The sequence below is a fragment of the Canis lupus genome, chromosome 14, assembly GCF_011100685.1.
Source record: "Canis lupus familiaris isolate Mischka breed German Shepherd chromosome 14, alternate assembly UU_Cfam_GSD_1.0, whole genome shotgun sequence".
Taxonomy (NCBI): domain Eukaryota; kingdom Metazoa; phylum Chordata; class Mammalia; order Carnivora; family Canidae; genus Canis; species Canis lupus.
The window spans coordinates 42,455,520-42,479,345 of NC_049235.1; the positions used below are offsets into that span (position 1 = coordinate 42,455,520).

The 23,826-nt window shown below is 40.4% G+C and overlaps 1 protein-coding gene and 1 pseudogene across 1 annotated transcript in view; both read left to right on the plus strand.

Moving 5' to 3' along the window:
- CHN2 (chimerin 2) overlaps positions 1 to 23,826 on the plus strand; it is a 295,757-nt gene that overhangs the window by 142,401 nt on the left and 129,530 nt on the right. The window contains exons 2-3 of the mRNA XM_038557212.1: positions 6,469 to 6,507; positions 16,989 to 17,044. Of these exons, the coding sequence (XP_038413140.1) occupies positions 6,469 to 6,507; positions 16,989 to 17,044 (95 nt within the window). The remainder of the gene's footprint in view (positions 1 to 6,468; positions 6,508 to 16,988; positions 17,045 to 23,826) is intronic.
- Positions 22,387 to 22,574, plus strand: LOC119867663 (annotated as a pseudogene).

Below are 23,826 nucleotides of genomic sequence, written 5' to 3' on the forward strand. Positions count from 1 at the left end.
CCAAGTCAACATATTTCTGGAGCTGAAAATGCCTGGAAGATTAGAGCCTTCCAGCTGCAGCTACCAAAATGAATGGGATTAATGTGTTTCCACCTCACTCCATGGCCGTATGTTTCCACAGGTTCACTCCCAGGAGCATTCTCTGCTTCCATTTGCTTCCCTGCAAATGCACACTTAAGCTTATCTGTGTATTTTCTAATTGAGTCTTAAGTGCATAAAAATTGAAATGTATACTGATGATAGCCAGTGTTATTGAAGGTGTGGGAATACAGGCATTTGTTCACACGTTGTTGAGAGTTCCAACTGATACAACTTCAGAAGGTCTTTATTTATTTATTTATTTGAGAGAGAGAGAGAGGGAGAGAGAGAAAGGGCAGTGGCAGAAGGAGAGAGAGAATCTCAAATAGACTCTGAGCTAAGCACAGAGCCCGACTCAGGGCTCCATCTCAGGACCCTGAGATCATGACCCAAACGGAAACCAAGAATCTGTCACTTAACCAACTGAGCCATCCACGGAAGGTTATTTTAACAGCTTTTGAAACAAAAAATACAGAGACCCTTCACTCAGCATTTAACATATCATTGCAGCTTTGTTTTTAGTAATGGATACTTCAAAGTAGCCTAAATGTTCATCAGCTGGAAACAAGCATAAATGAATTAAATACATTTGAGTATACTCATAGAGTGGAAGACCAAGTCACAGGGTAAAAAAAAAAAAAAAATGCCAATACAGATCTCTGTGTACTGACATGGAAAAGATGCCTAGGGAATATCATCAAGTTTAAAAGCAAATTGCAAAACAGTGTATGTGATAGGAGACCATTTTTATAAATTTTTATTCCAGCCATTTATAGGACAAAATCTAGGCAGAGTCACATAAATTGATTAATGGTACTTTTTGTGAGGTTGATGGCTTTCTAAGATATACATTTTTCAGTTGTTGGAATTTTTCTGTTTTTCACCAATGTGTATTCCTTTTAAGTTCAGTAAAAACAGTGGAGATCTTAAATTATTTTTGTGATACTTTCAATCTAGAAAGATGACTTTTTATGACAAGTGCTCTGTATGGCCCCTGTTGCCCTGTCCTTGGGTCTCAGCTGTGGAGGAGCTTTCCATGCCCTGACACCAAAATTCTTTGTCCTTCCCCCAAAGCTCAAAATGGCAGTGCTTCTCCTCAGAGTTTAGTTATTTATGTTACTTACTTAACAGGATTTAGTTACTTTAGTTAATTAGCTCAGCACATAAGGTTTTCTTGATTACTTCCAAGTTTTAAGGTGCACCTCCAGGTCTCTTTAACCAGCTCTGCTTTGCTTTTTGTTTAGTATGTTTGGATTATTTATTATTTCATGTGAGTGGTCTTATGACCTGTTTTTGTAAGATTTTGGTACTTTTCTGAAGATCTATCTTTTTTCTCTCCTTCCACTCCCTTTCATGAGAGGAGGTATCTGTTTAGAATTGCTCATTAACAACCTGTTTAGAATTGCTCATTAACATTTATTTCACAAATTCTTTAAAAGAGGGCCAAAGGGATTTGGCATGGCCTTTTGCGACAGAAGCCCTTGTCTTGTTTCTTTTGCTTTCACTCTTAGCTCTTCCTGAACTAAAACTGTACATGCTGCCTGTGTTATTGTAAGAATTATTTTTGTTGGGTCTTTTTTTTTTTTTTTTTTTTTTTTATTAATTAATTTATTTATTTATTTATTTATGATAGTCACACACAGAGAGAGAGAGGCAGAGACACAGGCAGAAGGAGAGGCAGAGACACAGGCAGAGGGAGAAGCAGGCTCCATGCACTGGGAGCCTGACATGGGATTCGATCCCGGGTCTCCAGGATTGCGCCCTGGGCCAAAGGCAGGCGCCAAACCGCTGCGCCACCCAGGGATCCCTTGTTGGGTCTTTTTTACTTCTCCTTTATTTTCAGAGTGCTCATTGATTGATTGATCCGAGAGAGAGTGTGCATACTTGTACATGTGTGTGGGGAGGGACAGAGGGCAAGAATCTCAAGCAGATTCCTGGCCCAGGGAGGAGCCCGACACGGGGCTTGATATCATGACCCATGAGATCATGATGTGAGCCAAAACCAAGAGTGTCACACTTAACCAGCTGAGCCACCCAGGTGCCCCTAAAAATAAAATCTTAAAAAAAAGAGAAAAATCACCTGGCACTCCAGGGAATTTATTTCTTATTTATTTACATTTTTATACAAGCAATGTAATCAGAAAATTAGAAAATGCAGCTGAAAAAAATGAAGAGAAAAATAGAAATCACCTATATTTTGACTATCAGTTATAGCAACTGTTAATAATTGAGTTTATAGCCTTATAGATAATTTATATATATACCTATCTTTTCTTTAAAAAATGGGATTATACTTACTAAATTATTTTATAACCTGACCCTCTTTGTTAATATTTTTCTTTATTTTGTCTTTCAAGCTTCACAAGAATCAATGTAACAAACCTGCTATACAATGTGTATTTTTCTTGATTCAATACATATAAATGAGGGTGGGATGCCTGGCAAAGTTGTCTGATGGGTCAGAAGCCTGGAAGACAGAAAGCTTCAGGCTTTTATCCCTCTTTGGCCTCTTCCTTGTTTATGACCTTGAGAAGGCCCACTTGATCATTCTGTGTTTCATTTTCCTCATTTGCCAAATGAGGAAGGTGAACTAAATGACCTAGAAAACCTATTCCCGGTTTGAAAAAAGAAAAAAAAAAGTGTCAGGCTATCCCAGTGTAAAGTAGAGCTTTGAAAAGTATTCCATGAACTCAGGGCAAATGTGCATGCTGGTAGGGAAGTGTTGGAGGCAGTTTAAGATGTATTTCAACATATTAAAAATATTTTGCGCCTTGTCTCTTGACCCAGGTCTCGTAACAGTGTGCTTTAGTGGTTTGCGAAACATGTCTCTAAGACCAAGGTAATTATAGATGTTCCACCGAAGCATGACAAATGGCCTCTCACTTTGAATTCTTTAATGGGAAAGAAAAACCTTCCATGACAACAGCACTGGAACTTAATTACAGGCTCCAGATCCAGGGGTACGAATAGAGATAGTCGTGGCTATGGCTTAGGGACAGAAGACAACTGGGAAGAACCAGGAGAGGGGGGTGATGTAACACTGACAACACAATGATGACATCAGTGGGGCTACATGAAGAACTTGCTATTTGCTGGGTGCTGTCCCAAGAACTTGAAATCCCGTATCTCATTTAATTCCCACAGTGACTCTAAGAGATAGGTTAGGAGGTAGGCACTTTTATTTCTTCTGTTTTACAAAGATGCGCATTGGGAGGCTCTTAAAGAAGTTAAGTAACCTGCTTCAAGTTATTCAGCCAGTTATTGCAGAGGTAAAATTTCAACCTTGAGAGTTTTCTTACTTAACACATGCTATTTGAATGTCTGTTACATGCCAGGCACCTGTCTTGGGGCTGCAGATGCCAAGAGTGAATGAGGCAAAATTCCTGTTTACATGGAGTTTGGCTAATAGTGGGATGAGCCCAGTAATAACAGGCCAACAAATCAATAAATAATTTCAGACAGCAATAAATGCTATGAAGGAGAGTGACCAGAGGTGGGGGAAGGCTACTTTACACAAGATCGCTGGGGAAGGCCCCTGGGAAGTGACATGTGAGCTGAGCCCTACATAATGGAATAAGTCAGCCATGCAAAGATGTATTAGAGAGCATTTTATGTGGAAGGTCCACAAGAGCAATGGCTGGGGACTTGGAAGAGCTTGACTTGCTCTAGAAATAGAGAAAGTTAGCATTTCTGGGTAAGTGTAAAAGGGCAAAATGTCTGCAAAAGAGGCAAAGAGCCAGCCAGGGACCAGATGACCGAGGATCTTGTAGACCACAGTAAGGTTTGTATATCTTATGCCAAATGCGGAAGGAGGACATTGCAGAGTTTTAAGCAGGGAAGCCCCATGATCTCTAAGTCTCTATAGGTGGCCTTCTTCACCTCTATGTAATATTGCTAACAAGGAGCAATTAGAAAGGAATAAATTGTTCTGTAGCATTCAGGGCAGCCTAAATGAAAGTTATAAAGTTCAGAGCCAGTGTTTCAGATGAAACAAAATGCTAGGTTTTTCACAAAACAGCAAGACTCTAATGGACAGGGAGAGATCCTTTAATCTAAACTTCTGACTTTGGTTAAGAAGACCTTTGGGGCACGTCGGTGGCTCAGTCAGTTAAGCATCCAACTCTTGATTTCCACTCAGGTCATGATGTCAGGCTCTGCGTCATCAGGCTCCATGCTCAGTGGGGAGTCTGCTTAAGGTTCTCTCTCCCTCTCCCACTGCCCCTCCCTCCCTCTCTCTCTCTCAAGTAAATAAATAAAGCTTTTTAAAAAGATAAGACCTTAGAAGATCTATGTGGAGCATGTGAGCTATATTTAAAACCTACATTAGGAAGACTCCTGCTTCTCTTTGGGGACCTTCCCTCAACATGCAGAGAATTGCACTCTAGGTACTAAACATTCTTGACCACATCTTGGTCTGGGGATTATGCTTCCTCACAGAACAAATCTCATCCCAAATCATAAGACATTATAGCTTTGTGTAGATGGCATCTCAGGGATTTACATTTCTATACAATCTGGGGTGTGTGTGTGTGTGTGTGTTTGTGTGTATTGATCTTTATCTTTGAAAATGTTGGAGGGGAAGTGTGGGGGGGATGGGATAACTGGGTGATGGACATTAGGAGGGCACTTCAAGTAATGAGCAACTGATGAATCACTGAATTATACCTCTGAAACCAATAGTACAGTATTTGTTAATTAAAATGAATTTAAATAAACAAAAATAAACTCACCTAAAAAAAGAAAGAAAACTATTTTTGAAAGTGCCATCAACATTTTAACATACACAAAACAAACAAACAAAAAACATTTTAACATACAAGACCTGACTTTTCTGGTGAGGTGACCTTGTGTAGATGTTTTTATTTTTTTGTAAACTTGGCAACTTGATTTATTTCACTTGAATGGTTTTTATAAACAAATACTCAGGTTACTTCATTAAAGTTGGTTTCTGTCATATATAGGGTGAAATTAGTGGCCGGTTTGGGGTAAAAACTCACTATTACAAGATACTGTTCTACTTTGATGAAACTATTAAGCATTTCACTTTTATGGGCAAACTAAGTTTGAATAACAGCATAAACCATTATTAATGCACTGTATTTGAGTGTGCACTTATGTGGCTGATTATCCATAGGTAAGTTCTATACAGACCTAACAATATGGATTTATTTGAATGAAACTGCATTTGGAGGCATTTAGTTGCCTCTGTGATTGGGTGAGCCCCAGAGAGCAAGACATTAATTGTGAAAGAATTTAATTTAAGCTACACAACTGTAATTAAGTAGGATTTGGGGAAGTTCACCACTCTTGCATTAGTTTTTCTGTAAATAGCATATTTGTTTCTCAGGAGGGGAAAAATTCTCAAACTATCTTGGTGCATGAAGTCAGAGAAGATCTAGTCCTTGGCATGAAAGTAGTATGTGACAGTAGCATAGGGACAAAGGTGGTAGGAGGATGGCTGTCTGATGCCTTGGGGGTACAGAGTGACAAAAAACAGTTCCCTCATATAAAGGTGCTGAATTAGAGAACTCTTAAGGCTCCCCTCAGCTCAGTGTTCATGATTTGAGGGAAAGGATTCTCCCCTCTGGCTGTTTAGGCTAAGTATGTTTTACCAAGGCCTTAGCTACATGTTCAGGACGGCTCTAATAATTCCGTCAGAATTATAAATTCAGCTGTCAGCACGGGGATTGTTGAATTGACTGAACAAGCAGATTTTCTCCCATTGTCTGTTTTCTAGATTGATGAATAACAATTTTATCCTCTCCGTTTTGTTGTAACTCTTTCACTCTGACACTTCTGATTGCTGAGAGGTGTTCTAGAAATTTCCTAAGTCACACATTGGAGTAAATTCAAGGAGATAATACAATTCCAATTGAATCATCAGTGTCTCTGCTGTCAGACCCAGTCATTTTAGGAGTTCAGTTGGTGGAGGAGTTGCACAACTTCCCAGATTTAATATTACATACTTGCCACTTTACGTCTTGCCCTCAAGTCTTAATAAATGGGCTAAAGGTCTGATGGGAAACTGTGAGATAAATTATATGTTTATTATGCCAAGTTAAGTAAATACTGTTTGAAAGGATTACTGGAGGGTACAATCAAGTTAATTGCTTTAAAAATCTTTTCTGATTTACTGAGCTCTATGAAAATGGTTAAGCAATTGATTTCTGTCGTGGTAAGTGATCTGAAGAGAGTGGTGTTGAGTCCACCAGGGTTGCCATGCGCATTTCCTTCCTCATGGCTGGAATTGTCCCATAAATGAGCAGAGAGGGCCCCCTGGGACCAGAATGCAAGTACTGCTGACAGACTGTTGTTCCTCCAAAGAAGACACATGTTGACAGTTTGACGTTCAGGATGACAGATTGATTTTTTTTTCTTTTTTTATTCTAGATGCTGAAGAATACCAGCCTCCAATATGGAAATCATACTGTGAGTATTTGAAATGAGAATCTCCCCAGAAGTCTTCAGTAGGTCTGCCTTTTGAACAATTCTTGCTGTTGATTTAATGCACACAAGGAATCCCACATCACAGCACTGAAAACCCAAATCTTTCTTTTTCCACTAAGGAGAGATTTTAGTCAGAGTGAGCTGTACAGCACTCTCCCCTGGCCAGGACCCCAAAGGGCAGGCTGCCTGTGACCCCCTTCAGGAATACTTAGGAAAAAGAAATATTCATTCTAACTCCCTGCCTTTTGATTTAGGTCTTTCCTTTTTTTTTTTTTTTTTTCACAGAGTTGGTCAACAAGGGCAAATGTGCTGACTTCCATGAATTACATTCTTAGCTGATCATCCTATAGCTGTAATATCATATGACATTTACCACAGAAAATAGCAACAGATAGTAAAGAATAATATTTGGTCACTCAGGGTGACACCTTAGAAACAGATTATATCTGGTCATCAGTCAGCAATTCAACTCCCTTCAGGAAGGCAGGCAGTTGTCATCACATCAAGCTCATTTTCTCTTTCCTTTGTATAATCTGCCTAAGTCATTCTCCAACAAGAGAGAGAAGGAGTGTGGTAGATGGGAAACCCACTGTGCTGACAGCCAGGAGACCCATGTTCTTGTTCAGGCTCTGATTCTGGACAGCAATAATAAGAATAATTATTACCATCATTATTGATGTTACCATTGTTTCTACCACCCGTGAGACCTGCCCTGTGCCAGCCGCTGTGCCAGCTGTGTGCCTGAACTCTCAAATTCTCACCACAGCCCTAAGCGACTGCTGCCATGATTACCCCTGTTTCGCATACAAGGAAACCACAGCTCAGGGAGGTTCAGTAACTTGGCATATGGTCTGCATCTCTGAGTGCATGGGACTGGCATGCAGAGTGAACCCAGAAGCAAGCCTGACCCACAGCCTACAAGTTTTCAGGACTTTTTTTTTTCCTTCCACTTTACTTTTTAGAAAAGATTTATTTATTTAAGAAAGAGAGACAGGGCGCCAATGTGAGGAGGGCAAGGGGCAGAAAGAGAGAATTCCCAAGCCAGCTCCTCACTGAGTTTAGAGCCCTCCATGGGGCTTGATCCCATGACCCTGAGATCACAACCTGAGCCAGAACCAAGAATCATACCTATAACCCACTGAGCCACCCAGGTGCCCCTCCACTTAAAATTTTACACATCAATATATGCATACACACAAACAGAGACACATATATACATATGTTCATGTATAAATCTGTTACAAAAGCAAAACAAAAAAGCAAAATAGACAAAACATTACAAAATGCATAAAACTGAGAGTGAAATGTGTCATAATTGACAAACCAACCTCTACCCCATATTCCATGTCTCCTTCCTACTTCCCCGTCAATTTTGGAAGGCATATCCTTCCAAGTGTTCAAAATATATATGCCTAATATTAAGGCATTTTGCTGTTGTTCCCTTTTGAAAAAAAAGTGGGTTATGCTGTACTTGGTGTCCTTCAACTTGCTTGTTTCACTTCACAAATACCTTGCTTTTATCTTTCCATGTCAGCATATATAGAGGCACCTCATTCTTATTACATGAGTCTGTTCTTCCATCTGTGAAATAAAGGGGTTGTGCTGGGTCTCTAAGGGCTCTTCCAATCTAATGTTCTGCATTCTGATCTTCTATTTTAAAAGGCAGTGCTAATGACTTAGTAATTGGATGTTTTTGTTTGTTTGTTTCCTAATGGAGTGTGAAGAGCTCTGACAGTAAATCAACAAAATATCTGTAGTGAGAGGCACTGGGTGTTCCATGACTTACTGTGCTTTGCACACTGCTTTGCACACAGCCTTGCATACATTAACTAGCCAATAAATATTTGTTGAGTGAATGCCACCGCAGAGAGCTCTGCTGAAGCGAAAAGATGGCATTGGCTCAAATTCATTTTGCCTTTTGCTAAGAAGCTTTGGCCACCCAATACATCTCTTAAAAGTGCTACTGTGTCCTAAGGAAGGTAGAAAACACATTGCTAATTACATGTTTACAATATCAATTTCACCCTAGTGTATTGGTTTTAAGTTTGATCTAGGGGTCTAACCGAGTTGTGCTTTTTAAAAAAAATTATTTGCTCTGAAATCACAAAACTTTAGACAGAAGGGATAGTTGAGACCATTTAATACAAACTTAATGGCATATATGAAACTGCTTTTTATTACATCCAACTAATAGTCATCCTGGCTCTAGTTAAGGGCCTCTAGTGATGCAGAACTCCAAAACTGAAAGGAGTATGTGGCCAGATGTACCATTCATGGCATCAAAACCACTTTGCCTAAAGGTATATACAGAGCATCACTGAGAAAGAACTCTCTTTTGGCTGTCCTGGATCCATAAATTGAGTTTGAGAGCTGGGCCACTTATAAATTCACGTGACCATATTATTCCCAAGCTCATGCTACTCTATTATTCCCAAGACTATCATCCATTCATTTGGTCTTTCAGCAAACAACAGGAGTACCTCTTGCATGTTAGAGCATAAATATTAGGAATCAAAAATGACTAACTTGTGATCCATACTTTTCTCCAGTTTACAGTCTTGTAGGGGAGGCAAATATAAACCAATTAACTTATAATGCAAATGGCTTTAGTAACAATATACTACTCCTCCACTTCCTGGAATTAGAGAAGGCTATAAAACAGGTTAAATTTGCATGTGGGTCTTTTTTTTTTTTTAATTGCAAATAGGCTCCACACCTAACATGGGGCTTAAACTCATGACCCTGAGATCAAGAGTCATATACCCTATCTACTGAGCCACAGACGCCCCTGTATATGGGTCTTGAAGAATGAACAGAAGGAGGAATCTTAGGGCCTTGCAGAGCTTCATGAGATACTTTTCAAATTCAAATATACTAAAACTGTAGCATTTTCCTGATCTGAAAATCCAAAAAATTTCGGAGTGTGAAATTTGCTTTATTTTAAATAACCTGCTGTTAAACCCATTTTGAACTTCAGGAATCACCAAGCCTTTCTCTTTGAAATGTTCACAAACCATCCTTTGAAAGTTAATTTTAGATATTGATGTCAAACTCATTAGCGTATCATTTATGGAATACACGTTTTTCCATCACACACACTTTTTTTAACTCTAGTGATTATTTGGTTCTATGAAATCTCTCATATATTTACTAGAGGCAGTACATTTTTACCATATTATAGGACTTCGTTCTAAAAATTATGATTTTTAATTGTTATAGAAGTGTTTAGGTATGTCTTAGATTTTATTGCCTATTATTAGACATAACTTTCACTTATGTGATATCAGATTTTTAACATGAGGTGCTAGTCCCAATTATGACATTATTCCTAAAGAAAATTAGTCTACTTGATGACAATCCACTTTAAAAAGTGGTTTCTAAGTTTTAATGCTAATTGCAATGCTCTTGGTTGCAAGTATCTACAGTTTACTTTCCTGATACTTTAAGCGAAGTCTTAGAATTGAGTCTCAGTCTCGATTGACTTGCGTTACCCATTCCTAACTCCAACGCTGTGGTCAAAGAATTGGAATATGCTGCTGCCCTGAACTAATCAGGGATGAGCCATATGTAATCCACATAACTGGAAAATTATGAGTACTGTTGGAATGGGAAAGATGGAAATGGATGTTGGGAAGGCAACCACAAATGTCTGGCTTAGAAATTTTAGGAATAGGAACCTTAAAAATCAGCTCTCTCACTATTTTATTTAAAGTAGATTGTTCATTCATCACTCATTCAGCAAATACATATTAAGTCTTTGCCTTAAGCCAAACACTGTGCTTAGAGTTGTGAGACCAAAGGGATGGATAAACCCCGGTCCTGACTCAGAGAACCACGATGTCATAAGATGGAGTCCTTTAACTTCCTGAATTCTCTGCTCCCTTCCCTTTCTTAAAACCTAATGCTATCACTTACTGGGCTGTCTCCATAAGAACAATTTTGTCCTAAAGTATCATATATCTGCAGCTAGTCCTTAATATTCAAGACCAAATCTCAAAACATTGATGAAGGCCCTAAGAATGTTTTGGTTTCAGTTTTTTAAAAGAAAAGCTATCTTCAAGTTCACTTTAAAAAAATAAACAAGCACATGAGAAAATGCTCTGCTTCACTGGCCATCAGGGAAATACAAATCAAAACCACAATGAGATACCACCTCACACCAGTGAGAATGGGGAAAATTAACAAGGCAGGAAACCACAAATGTTGGAGAGGATGCGGAGAAAAGGGAACCCTCTTGCACTGTTGGTGGGAATGTGAACTGGTGCAGCCACTCTGGAGAACTGTGTGGAGGTTCCTCAAAGAGTTAAAAATAGTTCTGCCCTACGACCAGCAATTGCACTGCTGGAGATTTACCCCAAGATACAGATGCAGTGAAATGGCAGGACACCTGCACCCCAATGTTTACAGCAGCAATGTCCACAATAGCCGAACTGTGGAAGGAGCCTTGGTGTCCATCAAAAGATGAGTGGATTATATAAACTAAAGAAGCTGTGGTCTATGTATACAATGGAATATTCCTCAGCCATTAGAAACGACGAATACCCACCATTTGCTTTGACGTGGATGGACCTGGAGGGTATTATGCTGAGCGAAATAAGTCAATCGGAAAAGGACAAACATTATATGGTCCCATTCATTTGGGGAATATAAAAATTAGTGAAAGGGAATAAAGGGAAATGAGAGAAAATGAGTGAAAATATCAGTGAGGGTAACAAAAAATGAGAGACTCCTAACTCTGGGAAATGAGCAAGGGGTAGTGGAAGGGGAGGTGGGCGGAGGGTTGGGGTGACTGGGTGATGGGCACTGAGGGGGGCACTTGGCGGGATGAGCACTGGGTGTTATGCGATATGTTGGCAAATTGAACTCTAATTAAAAAAGTAAAGAAATAAAAATTAAAAAATTAAAAATAAATAAATAAATAAGTAAATAAAGCCACATTCTAAACTTCAAGCCAGAAATGCATGAACTGTACATCCTAAGCAGAAACGTTCACAAGTCAACCACCCTGGGTATACTCTGAAAAATTTTATTTTCTAGGAGGCTGAGTGCCAATTAGACAGCAGATGCTGGTGCCAACAGCTTTCCCAGGAGACCCTCCTGGCCAGTAGGTCAAGCAGTCACAGCTTGTGCCTATTTTCCTAAAGAGGAGTTTAGAACCTCAAAACTCTGCTCCACTGAGCCTCTGAATCAGAATCTCGGGATCCCTGGGTGGCGCAGCAGTTTAGCGCCTGCCTTTGGCCCAGGGCGCGATCCTGGAGACCCGGGATCGAATCCCACATCGGGCTCCTTGCATGGAGCCTGCTTCTCCCTCTGCCTGTGTCTCTGCCTCTCTCTCTCTCTCTCTCTCTCTGACTATCATAAATAAATAAATAAATAAATTGAATCAGAATCTCCTGGGGGGAATATTTATAATAACAAATCATCGGCCCTACACCCCCCAATTTCTGAATCAGAAGAGTGGGGGGGGGGGAGTCTGCAGTTTATCACACCCCATAGGTTTTTCTGCTGCACACTTACACCTGAGACCCCGCATTATGAGGCTACATAGCCTCATCCTCAGGTTTTTCACAGTGCCATTAGATGAGAGGACTTGGTCCCATTAAGACTGGGCATTCTGTTAGCAAGGAGATTGGAGGTGGGGTTAAGACAAGACAAACACCTACTATTTCTCACTCACACCCATGGGTTTTTCCCATGAAGACTGGGTAGACATGGGCAATGATCAGGGTGGAACTGGCTCAGTGTCACAACCAAAAGGCTAGGTTGGACTCCTGGATCTGCATGCCTTCTTTAGAAAGAAGTGGCTATTAGAGGCCATTCTTGAAGGGTCTTTAATGAGCTGATAGGTGTGACCTGGACTTTAGCCTCGCCCAGGCCACAGGCTTTCACTTGGCATCCACAGGAAGTGGGGTAGTTATTGTTAGAAGAGAGTGAGTTGTTTTCTTATTGAAGAAAAAGTAAAACATTCTTTCAGTGAGCTCTGGGTTTCTCAATGTGCTTCCGGTTGCTGGGGGAGCAAGGACTCCTCTTCCCCACCTCCATGTTCTCCAGTGACCACGCCCCCCCCTGCCAAACAGCTTATTTCAGCGCTAAGAATTAATCATGTGCAGTAGAGTGCCCAGGGCTGAGGAGTTGCCTGGAACATGTTTGGAACATTGCTACAGCAGCAGATTCCGTCATATCACCTCTTAGCCCACACAACCACCCAAGAAGTGACATATGTCATTGCATTTTGCTTGTGATATGTGTTTGTTGAACGACAACAACAACAAAAATTCAAGAAGGGACACTTTCAGATTATGTGACATGTTCCAGTTTGTATTCAATGTGCCTCAGAGGTTTTTTTTTCACGGATGGTGGTTTTGTTATAGCTAACCTTGAAATTGAGGGACAGAGACCCTCACTCAAAGCTAGGATAGGATATAGGGCCCATTTTTTATATGGCTACCATTGCAGTCAGTTGCCATCTCATTATCTTTATAGAGACACATAATCCAGATGGTTAACAGGCTTCTGTGCCTATTTGCCAACTTCTGTTGCTTGGAGCGGCACCGAACAGATCGGTTCCTGAGACCTGCTCTCTGAGAAATGGTAATCAATTGATGATGTGTGCTGCCCAGGGACCAGGAAGGAAACCTGATGTCTCTGCTTTGAGAGGTTTGCAGGGACCCCCTCAAAGTTGCCCCTGCCTCAGACTGTTCCTGGTTTTGAGACTGGCAAACTACAACATTTCTTTTTATTAAATCTCAGAGGATGCAGCGATGGACTTTAGCCTGTCCAGAACCTGTATCCTCTGTGACTGTTAATGGCATCACAGGTTCTCATTGTTTCAAGGTCCTTCCCTCCAGTCAATCTGTCATTCAGCCCTGTCCATTCTCCTCTGCATTCAACTCACCTTCTTATCTGCCTTTACACCAGTGTTGTCTTAACACACATTTTCATGATCTCCTTGATGTACAACTAAAATACTGTTGTCTCTTGATTCCCTGCCTCCAAGGCTCCTCCTCTGATCCTTCCTTCAGTGAAGCAAAGAGCAGTGACCCCACTCCTGGCTGAGCATCAGAATCTCCAACAAGCTTTTAAAAAAAAAAGAAAACAAATTTGGGGGCTTTTTGCCAGACTGTCAGAGTGAGTGTTGCTAGTGAGCAGCCCCAGTCCCACATAGGACCCCTCTACCACCTGCAATGGGGAACCACTGGCAAGGCTGAAAATTACAGACCTTGGAATCTGGAAATCAGGCTTTAAATCTCAATTTCATCATATTATCTGTGTGAGCGTGAGCTTCTTCAAAGCTTAGCATCTCCACTACTTTAGTAAGGGCAGAATAATAGTTACCTTGCAAGTTTGTTGGAAAGATTAAATGAGAAGATATAGATAAGGTATCTGGCACATAGTAGGTGTCCACAAAATGGCAGTTTCTATTATTCTGAATAGTCTTTTTATTATTATTATTATTATTCTGAAACAGGCCAGATCATGTCATCTCCCTCAAAAAATGTCACTGCCTTTCCGCTGCAGACAGAAGAACATCCATGCTCCTTGGCATGACCTTTAAGAGTTAGCTTTATGTGACCTCCTCCTCCATCTTTCCATCGTGGTAGAACAGCCACACTGGACTCTTACTGATCAATAAACATGCTATTTATTTCCTGCTGGGGCTCTTTCTTCACCTATAACTGCTTTTCTCTTCTCTATGTTCAGAACTCCTCTAATCTTTCAAGAAAAGCTCCGTGCTTCCCCCCTTGGGAAGCCACCCTGGCCACCTGAGTAAAAAGAACTACTTCCTCCTCACCCCCTCATTAAAGCCTTTGGCCTACTTTGATTTTGTTTCTCTATACAAGTTTCTTTCATTGGATCAGAGTCTCTTGGAGACATGGATTGTGACCCATGAGTCATTGGTTACGGTCCATTTGTTCACCAGATATGGCATCAAGCATCTACCATGTGCCAAGCACTGCTCTAGGTGCTGGGGGTACCAGTGGACAGACCAAATCCCTATCCTCAAAGAGCTTATACTTTGCTCAAGGGAGATGGTACACAAAATAAACGAACAAAATGTGTTAACAGTAATGAGTGTTGTGAAGAAACATAAAACAGTGTAAGGGAGCAGGATAAAGGGAGGTAATTTTATACCAAGTCAGCCAAATCAGGGAAGACCTGAATGAAGGGAGAGAAGGAGCCACAGAGATATCTTGGGAGAGAGCAATCCAGGTGGAGGGGAAAGCAAGTGCAAAGGCCCAGGAGGCATGGAAAAATAAAGAGGGCTCTAGTCTCGAAAGGATAGCTGGATGCCCCAGGACAAATGTTTAACTTTCTTGCACTTGTTTGCTCATCTAAAAAATAAAAATGATAATAATACAACATTCTTTTTTCTGAGTTCTCCTGTAGATTCAATAAAATATTGTTCCTGGCATATAACAGTCACTCAATATGCTGGTTCCCTTCTCTTCTCCCCTTCTCTCCATTCATCATAAAAGCCTCCACGTAATGCTGACTGTGGTATCTGGCCTATAGCAGATGTTCAAATATTTGCTGATATGAACTACAAAGGCACACTTAGCAAAAAATGCTTCTATCTTACAACACATATACTTCCTTTGTCACCACCTCCAAGGAAGGCATTAAAATGGTGTCCAGCTATCCCCACATTTATCTGTTGGCTTCAAGAGGCATTAGCAATGGGAAGAGAAGAAGGGGCAGGATTCTCTGGATGTGGGTTCTACAGTTGCCCTTGGCTGGAAACTCTGATTTTAGGAGTTGGCCTATTTGGGTCCCATTACAATCATTAATAGGAACACAATGTAAAATCAATGAGTAGGTGTCTGGGGCTGATTTGAGAGGTAGAAAGGATTCCATGCAGCCTCTCTCATGATTTAAGGAGAGCATGGGCACTACTGGGATAGTTAGTGGAATGTCGACAAGTATTTCTCTATCTTTGGCCAATTCTTCATGTTTCTTCTTTGACAAGAGGCCTGCTCTGTCTCTACCTGCCATATGTGGGTACAGTTGTCCTTACATGACACAGGCATTATCATTAGTGTGGGCAACTCATTAGAATGTGGCCACATTAAAACATGTACAAGAGGGTTAGGTAGTTTCTTCTCTGTGCAAAAGCTGGGCAGTCTACCCTTAATTAGGTAAGAAAATAACCATGTTGAGCTAAAGGCATTGAGAAGCCATAATTACAAAATACATCCCATCCTTTCCAGCACTGTTTCCACATGACCATCTGCATTTCAGTTAAAATTTCTTCTTTATTTTTAGACCTAAGAATAAATCAGAAAATGTTGCTTATCTTACTTATTGCATTTTCTAGAAATACTTTATATGATTGAATTTTAACTTTTCATAGATTTATTCCATCTAAAATGAATTCTTCCTTCTTTTGAATATTGAGGATAACATGATCGTGGTTTTCAAATAGGTGGAGCCCACAGGTACTTGCATAGGGTGGCTTCCTTCTAAGAAAAATAACCAGACTAGCTGAGCAGCAGAAAATCACGCGTTATAGTCCAAGAAATCACAGATAAGAGGCTGAAAATTTTTATTTTTATATAAATTACCTCCATTTCCAGGCCTGAAAGTCTGTCTTTAAAGCAGGATAAAAATAAATAAAAAAAATAAAAATAAAGCAGGATATAAGAGAGTTATTATTTCTTAAGATATTAAGGGGCCCAAGAAAGAGGAATGCCAAAGGGTGGAGACTAGTCACGTAGATAAGAATGCATGGTGATAGGCCAAAAATGGAACTCATGAAAAGAGAGAGGAGGGCAGCCCGCATGGCTCAGCGGTTTAGTGCCGCCTTCGGCCCAGGATGTGATCCTGGAGGCCCTGGGATCGAGTCCCGCATTGGGCTCCCTGCATGGAGCCTGCTTCTCCCTCTGCCTATGTCTCTGCCAGCCTCTCTCTCTCTTTCTCTCTCATGAATAAATAAATAAAATCTTAATAAAAAAAGAGAGAGAGAAAGGACTCAGAGTTTCACTCACAAAATCAGTGGTGTCTTGGTACAGAACTGTAACATTTCAGAGAATAACATTCTTCTGCTAATGCCAGTCTTTTGCTGATATGTCAGGAGACATCAACATTTAAATTCAGAAATCCTATTATATGATCTTACTGCTTAGGTACTCACAGGTAGAATTCTGTTCTTAAAATAGGAGAATTTTACTCCTACCTTCCAAGAAAGCCATAAAATGAACAATGCCAGTAACAATTATGAAACTAAATTGGCCTTGTAAGAGAATAAAAAAATCAATTTTGCCAGTTTACATCCATGGTAACTAATTTCCATATAAATGAGCTGACTTTATTCAGTCTAAAAATGTGCCTGTATCCTCTTTGTTTTTTCGTTTGAAATATTTGCAGTTCTTCAGATGCACTTAGGTGGGACTATTTGAAGACATTTTGGTGTGTGTTGTACTTTCCTAATTATAATTATCTTTTTCTTTTTTTTCCTTTGGCAGTGTATCAATTACAGCAAGAGGCCCCTCGTCCCAAGAGGATCATTTGTCCTGGGGAGGTCAGTACTCCGCTATTTCCAACACACCTTGTTAAATGTGATGAATTGTCAGTGCTATGTTGATATTGGAGGGCTTTCAGGTTTCCTGGAAGTTGACTTGTGTTAACGTTTGTTAGAGTGTCCCCAAATCTAACACCTGAATAATCCATATTCTGAAATCAAGTGTTATTTTGAAAATATTCACAAACTAACTTGAAATCAGAGGTCTCGTGTTTTTAACGATTGCAGAGGCATATTAAGCCTCCCTGTGTAAACCCTCTAAACTGCACATTTTGGTTGTTTTCCTTGTTTCTACTGTTTTGATTCTTTTATCATTTTTTTGGTATGGAATGCATCTAACAGAATAAACACAGAGAATAATAAATATCTGGGTACTCTCAACACTCATATTTAACAAACCTTTATGCTCTGTCACATTTACTTGACATTAAAAACAAAATCTTGGGGATCCCTGGGTGGCTCAGCGGTTTAGTGCCTGCCTTTGGCCCAAGGCGTGATCCTGGCATCCCGGGATCAAGTCCCACATCGGGCTCCCTGCATGGAGCCTGCTTCTCCCTCCTCCTGTGTCTCTGCCTCCCTCTCTCTCTCTCTCTCTCTCTCTCTCTCTCTCATGTCTACCATAAATAAATAAATAAATCTTTAAAAAAATAAAAATAAATTTAAAAAATTTACAAGGAGGGTGGCTCTGTTTTTATTCTTGGAGATAAGCTTAAAAATATATCGACTCATAAAAATGCTTAGCAGCCCAGAGAACTTCCCCCAGTCATCCCTCACTAATCAGTCCTTTTCTCATCTGGGATGCCAGCGAGACTGAAAGGCAGTACTACGGCTCTATTTTCTACTTTTATACTGATCAGTTTCTGTAATAGTCAAATTAATATCATTCACACAAAGATCCATGGGTCCTTCCTTATTTTTGATTTTATGACTTATATTAAATATAGAGTAGCAGATGCCTTTTAAAGTGTCACATCTACCTTATCTGGAGGAAGAAGGCTCCAACTCCAACACTCTTGAGATTCATCCTTGAACATCAGTACTTTCTGGCTACCAGACTTGACTGGATCTGGTTTTGAACCTGTCTCAAAAACTTAGGTACATACCTACCCACACTCAGAGGTGACTTATCACTGGGTAATAAATATTTCTACAGAAAATTTTACTTCTTTTCAAGGACACTGAAAATTCATCAAATAATCTCAATATTGACACAGAGTAAGCATTCCCATCCCAGGAATATGGCTTGAGAAAAGAAACTATCTGATCCTTAAGGAAAAATCCAGTATGAGGTCCACTCTTTTTTTTTTATTAAAGATTTTATTTATTTACTCATGATAGACACAGAGAGAGAGGCAGAGACATAGGCAGAGGGAGAAGCAGGCTCCATGCAGGGAGCCCGATGTGGGACTCCATCCCAGGACCCCAGGATCACGCCCTGAGCCAAGGGCAAATACTCAACCACTGAGCCACCCAGGCGTCCCTGAGGTCCACTCTTTATCTGATACGCTGATCTTGTCCTGCCACCAATCCTGATGACTTTTGTCCTTTTTTATTCAACAATATCTAAAAAAAGAAAATAGGATAAATAGAAAATATTTAACGAGGTGCTTGGACTAGAGTATTTGAGGGGATGAGTAAGAAACAAATTCCTTTCATCCTGGGGTGCCTGGGTGGCTCAGTCAGTTAAGCATCTGACTCTGGGTTTCAGTTCAGGTCATGATCTCAGAGTCATGAGATCAAGCCTTGTATCATGCAGTCTGCTTGAGATTCTTTTCCTTCTGCTCCTCCCCTACCTGTGTATGCTTGCTCTCTCTCTCTCTCTCTCTCTCTCTCTTAAATAAATCTTTTTAAAAAAATTCCTTTGATCCTATTTTACATTTAGTATTCCTCCAGGAGAAAAAAATAGAGCTTGTGCAGGGAGTTAGAAGAATTCAAATGTCTCCATGAAAAGAATGTTTTATAAAATTAGAACACCTCTAGGGGCTTTTCCTAGGGTTATTCATAAAAAGTCTCCAGGCAAAGTTGGGTACCAGAACTGAAACCCAAGAGGACAGTAAATAGTCATTTGCTCATTTATTCAACAAATGTATATAAAGAGGCTACTGTGTTCTGACTTTCATCTAGGTGTTAGGAATATAGCAAAGAACTGGGCTATTAATACTTTGAGTGTCATATCAAAAGAAAACAAAATCATGATGTATGTAAATAAAGATAGATCTAATATTTTATCTCTGCATGTGTGTACACATGTGCATATGCGTCTGTATGTGTGTGAGAGTGTGTACGCACTTTTCTCTTTCTCAAAATCTTTGGAACCATATCAGTTGTCCTCTAAGCCAGGTGGAATGTTAGCAGTGGAGATGGGTAGATTCAGATTAGCTTTACAGAAGCTCTTCCTAGGGGTTAGCTGAGACTCTTCAGAGATCTAATGGGATCTGAAGGGACCACAGATCTCTTTACTGTTGCACTTGCATTGGAGGGCAATGCCACAGACATCTTAGCAAAGTAGAGCTGTGTACCACAAGCCATCACCATCTGCTATAACTAAAAAACATAGTGCACATATAGCTTTTCTTCCCCCCTCTTGTCTGTCTCTAACCAGCTTTTCACCTTTTTAAAAAATTTTTTGAAGGATTTTATTTTTTTATCTGAGAGAGAGAGAAAGAATGAGCAGGAGGAGGAAGAGAGAGAAGCAGACTCCTCCATGAGCAAGGAGCCTAATGTAGGGATCCCAGGACTCTGGGATCAAGACTTGAGCTGAAGGCAGCCACTGAACCATCCAGGTGCTCCAACTTTTCACTTTTTGACCTTTAGTAGTTTGATTCATTAATAAGTTATCTGGCTGATGCTAGACTCATAGGTTGCTTGCCTCTAGAAATTCCACATCCCATTTCTACTATGAAACCTTACGTGCAATGGATATTCATCAGCTCCATTTCCTCAGCAGGCAGCGTGGGGCCCATCCAGCCAGGCAGGTGTCAGGCAATAAAGGGTCACATGTGCTGGGGGAACAGGTGCTGCTTAGATGAGTGCCAGCAGGAGCAGCTTCAGCTGCCTTCGTCTCCAGTGCAACATTAACTGCAAATCACTCCTGCCCAAGTTGCTTGACCTCCCAGGACTTGCCCTCCCTCAAGTGAAGGCATGGCCTACTCTTGGACACTGAAACCACTGCTTCTGCTACAGGCAGTATTTGAGCAAATGTCTCTTTGCCTTGTGCTGCGCGTACGTACTCAGGGGGCATGCCTAATGAAGTCAGAAAGCCTTCGGTTTGAGTATGTGGCCAGAGATTGAAGCTTTCTTAACACATTTACATAACGCCATAAGCTATTTCTTTTGAACAATGAGATAATGACCTTTTTGTCTTTGCTATCTCACCCCTAGAGTCCACGTTTTCTTTCTATACACAGTCCTGCTGCCCTCCTTCGTAGTCTTTAGCCTCTCTGTTGTCAGCCACCATGTCCCTGGCAAGCCTGCACAGCAGTGTATTCCAACATACTCCATCTCTTTTGCTTCTCTGATGGCAAATAATGTCCCAGGCTAGGGGCACCTCTTGGGTTAGGATCCTCCCATGGAATATGATGAGGACTCGCAAGAGGGCACCAAGTGAGTCTGTAGTCACAGAGATATAGAACACTGCTGCTCAAAGGTAAAGACATAGGCCAACATGACTTAAAGAAAGGCTTGCTAGTTATCAACAGATACCAACCACCTAACAGACTTTGCTGGGGAGCTGGGTGAGTGGAGGAGACAGCCTGATTCAGTAGGCAAAAACCAATGGGCTTTGTGAACCCAGGCAGGGGAGCCCAGCTAGAGTCAGTTGGACTTGTTTTGAATTCATGCTCTACCACTTTCTAACTACACTTAGAGCCAAGCACTTATTTCTCAGGGAGATGAAGGTCTCCTCTACTCCAAGGGCCAATATCTACTTGATGGAGGTACTATAAATGGGATATATGTGTCAAGTGTGTAGAATAGCGCTACATAATAGGTAACTCAAGGTCCATGATTCAAGACAGATTCAGAAACCTACAAAGATGCTCATTAGGGACAGAGTCAGAGCAATGACAGTGTTCTCTGAATGTGTGAGCCAAAAAGACAATGATCAAGAACAGCAAGATACATGGATCAGGAATTAAACTACCAGGAAAAAAGATGTTGAGGATGAGGAACAGAGGGTACAAGCATCTGAACAACAGCTCTGGCGCCAATTAAGCCAGGTATGGTCAGTTAGTGAAATAATAATTCATTGCTTTCTTGAGATTCATTACTGTAAATTAATATTTATCGAGCAGCCTCAGCACCTGGCACTCTACTAGCATTTCCTGAGCACTCCTTGCCAAGAGATTCAAAACATCTTCCAGTATGCAAAATTCTCTCTTGCCCTTTCCAGCAGTTATCAGTCAGTCATTTCTTAAGCAATTTGTTAATTACGGAATGTGTACCTGGGGGATCTCGCAGGAACTATGGTTGTTGACTCTCAAATGTATACCTCTAGCTATGCCTTATCCCCTGGGCCCCAAATACCTCGCTCCATCCATCTCCTTGACCTCCTCAAGTAGATGTCCCTCCCCACCTGTAGCCTAACATTCAAAATAGAACCAAACCCCCTACTCCACTAAATGGCATCTAACTTCGGAGAACCAGATTCCTCTCTTCCCACCTTCACCCTTTTCTCTAGCGATTGTCAAATTTACCTCCAACTGTATCTTGCACTTTTCTACTTTCTCCTTCTCCATGAATGCCACGTGGTTTGGGTCACAGTCATTTCTTGCCTGGATTATCACTGTCAGCAGCCTGCTGTCTGATCTCACCGCTTCCACTGTTGGCACTCTCTCTGCAGCTCACCCCCTTCCCCCCCCAACACACACACCATTCGCCAAACAGGAGCCCAAATCATCATTATTGAATATAAATCTAATGGCTTTAACAGCTTCCCATTGCTCTTAAAAATAGAACTTCTTGCTATGCCTTTGAGCCATTATGGGGCTCCTGCACTGGTCACTTCCCTGCCTGTACCATTCTTCTTCTTCTTTATTTTTTTTTTAAGATTTTATTTATTTATTCATGAGAAACAAAGAGAAAGGGAGAGATATAGGCAGAGGGAGAAGCAGGCTCCCCGCAGGGAGCCCAATATGGGACTCCATCCGAGGACCCCGGGATCACGCCGAGCCAAAAGCATATGCTCAACCACTGAGCCACCCAGGCATCCCTCTACCATTCTTCTCAGAGTGCACTGCCCTGTAACCCGACCAGCCTCTGCTCCCATTCAACAAATCACAGCTACTATCTTCAGATCTGCCCTTTACTTGGAATTCTCCAATATTCTCTGCATGTCCAGGCCTCAGATCAAAGTTCACCTAATAACAGAAGCCTTCCCTGAACCCCATAAAAATTAGCACCTCATGGCACAGTGCTGTCTTCTGAACACAAAGCTGACACTAGGTGTTGCTTCTGCAACTACCCATTGCTATTGATGGTCGTTGTTCTCCTTTGGGGAAAGTAAGAGGGAGGAGGACCCAGTCTGAGTGGTTAAAAAAAAAAAAAAAAAAAGGCACCTCCCAACCGTCAGATCTTCTTTGTCACATCATCCCATTTATTTTGTTTGTAATACGTAATATACTATCTAATATAATTTCTATTGTATTTGTTTGCTGTCACTTATACATCTCCCTCCAGGAGAATTCAAGCTCCAGAAACTTCATCGATCATAATTGCATGGACTCCTCTAGAATTGAACCCAGTGCCAAGCAGCAGTGGGCAATCAGTAAATATATGGTAAAATGATGAAAAAAAATAGAGAATGCTAACATAAGGAATTTAGAATTCTCAAACGATTACTAATAGCATATCAGATTTACCAAATGCTGTTATTAGGGTAGTGACTTGGACTTTTGGCAGTTAGGGTTCTTACTTAAACACAGGCTAATATTTTTTTCCTGGAAATATTCTAAATTTCTTTTGGCCTTACTAAAAGGCCAAAATGTCAAGATTTACTTGCATGACTAATTTAAAGTCAAGTTCCACTGGAACTACCTAAAGAGTATACAATAAGTAGAAATTCTTTTGTGACTAAATGATTTGCTGTCATTTGTCTTTTTCGAAATTGCTGGAGTGAATTTCAACTCAAAAAAGTAATTTCAAAAAAAGGGAAATAAAACTACATGCCATTATTTCAAATCGTTCTCCCTTTAAGAGCCTTCATTTCCTCTCCATCTTCGCTATAGAGTACTGTATTTTGGAAGATTTTTTTTTTTTTTAATGCAAAAGTGATTTGTAGAACTGAGGTTTCCAGCTTTCACCTAGGACAGTGGCCTATCTTAAATTGCAGTAACACCTTATTTTACTTTATAGTGAATTGTATTCACTTTTTAAATATCACTTTAAATGTCCCATTTTCTCTAGTTGTTGGTGTCCTTAAGTATCTTCCCATTCCACTTTCTTTTACCTTTATTTGTAAAAACTGTTCTTTTAAGCCTACAAAAGCATTTCACTTTATCATTATGCTTTTAAATTTTTGATTCGCCATACCTGGGTATCCTGCAGTCTTATAGTCTTGTAGCTTGAGGCATTTATCTTGTCTTAGGCATATCTGGAAGATCTTAACAAGCCACATTGATTGACTATGTCATTCTCAACTAACTCAGTACATTTCAAATTAGATTTAAAGTAAATTTTACTATTCTACAATCCTCCCCCTTTTCTTATTTTATTCATTGAAAATAAATGTTTTTAAACATATATACATTGGGGGAACATGATAATTCTGATTCAAGACATTTGGA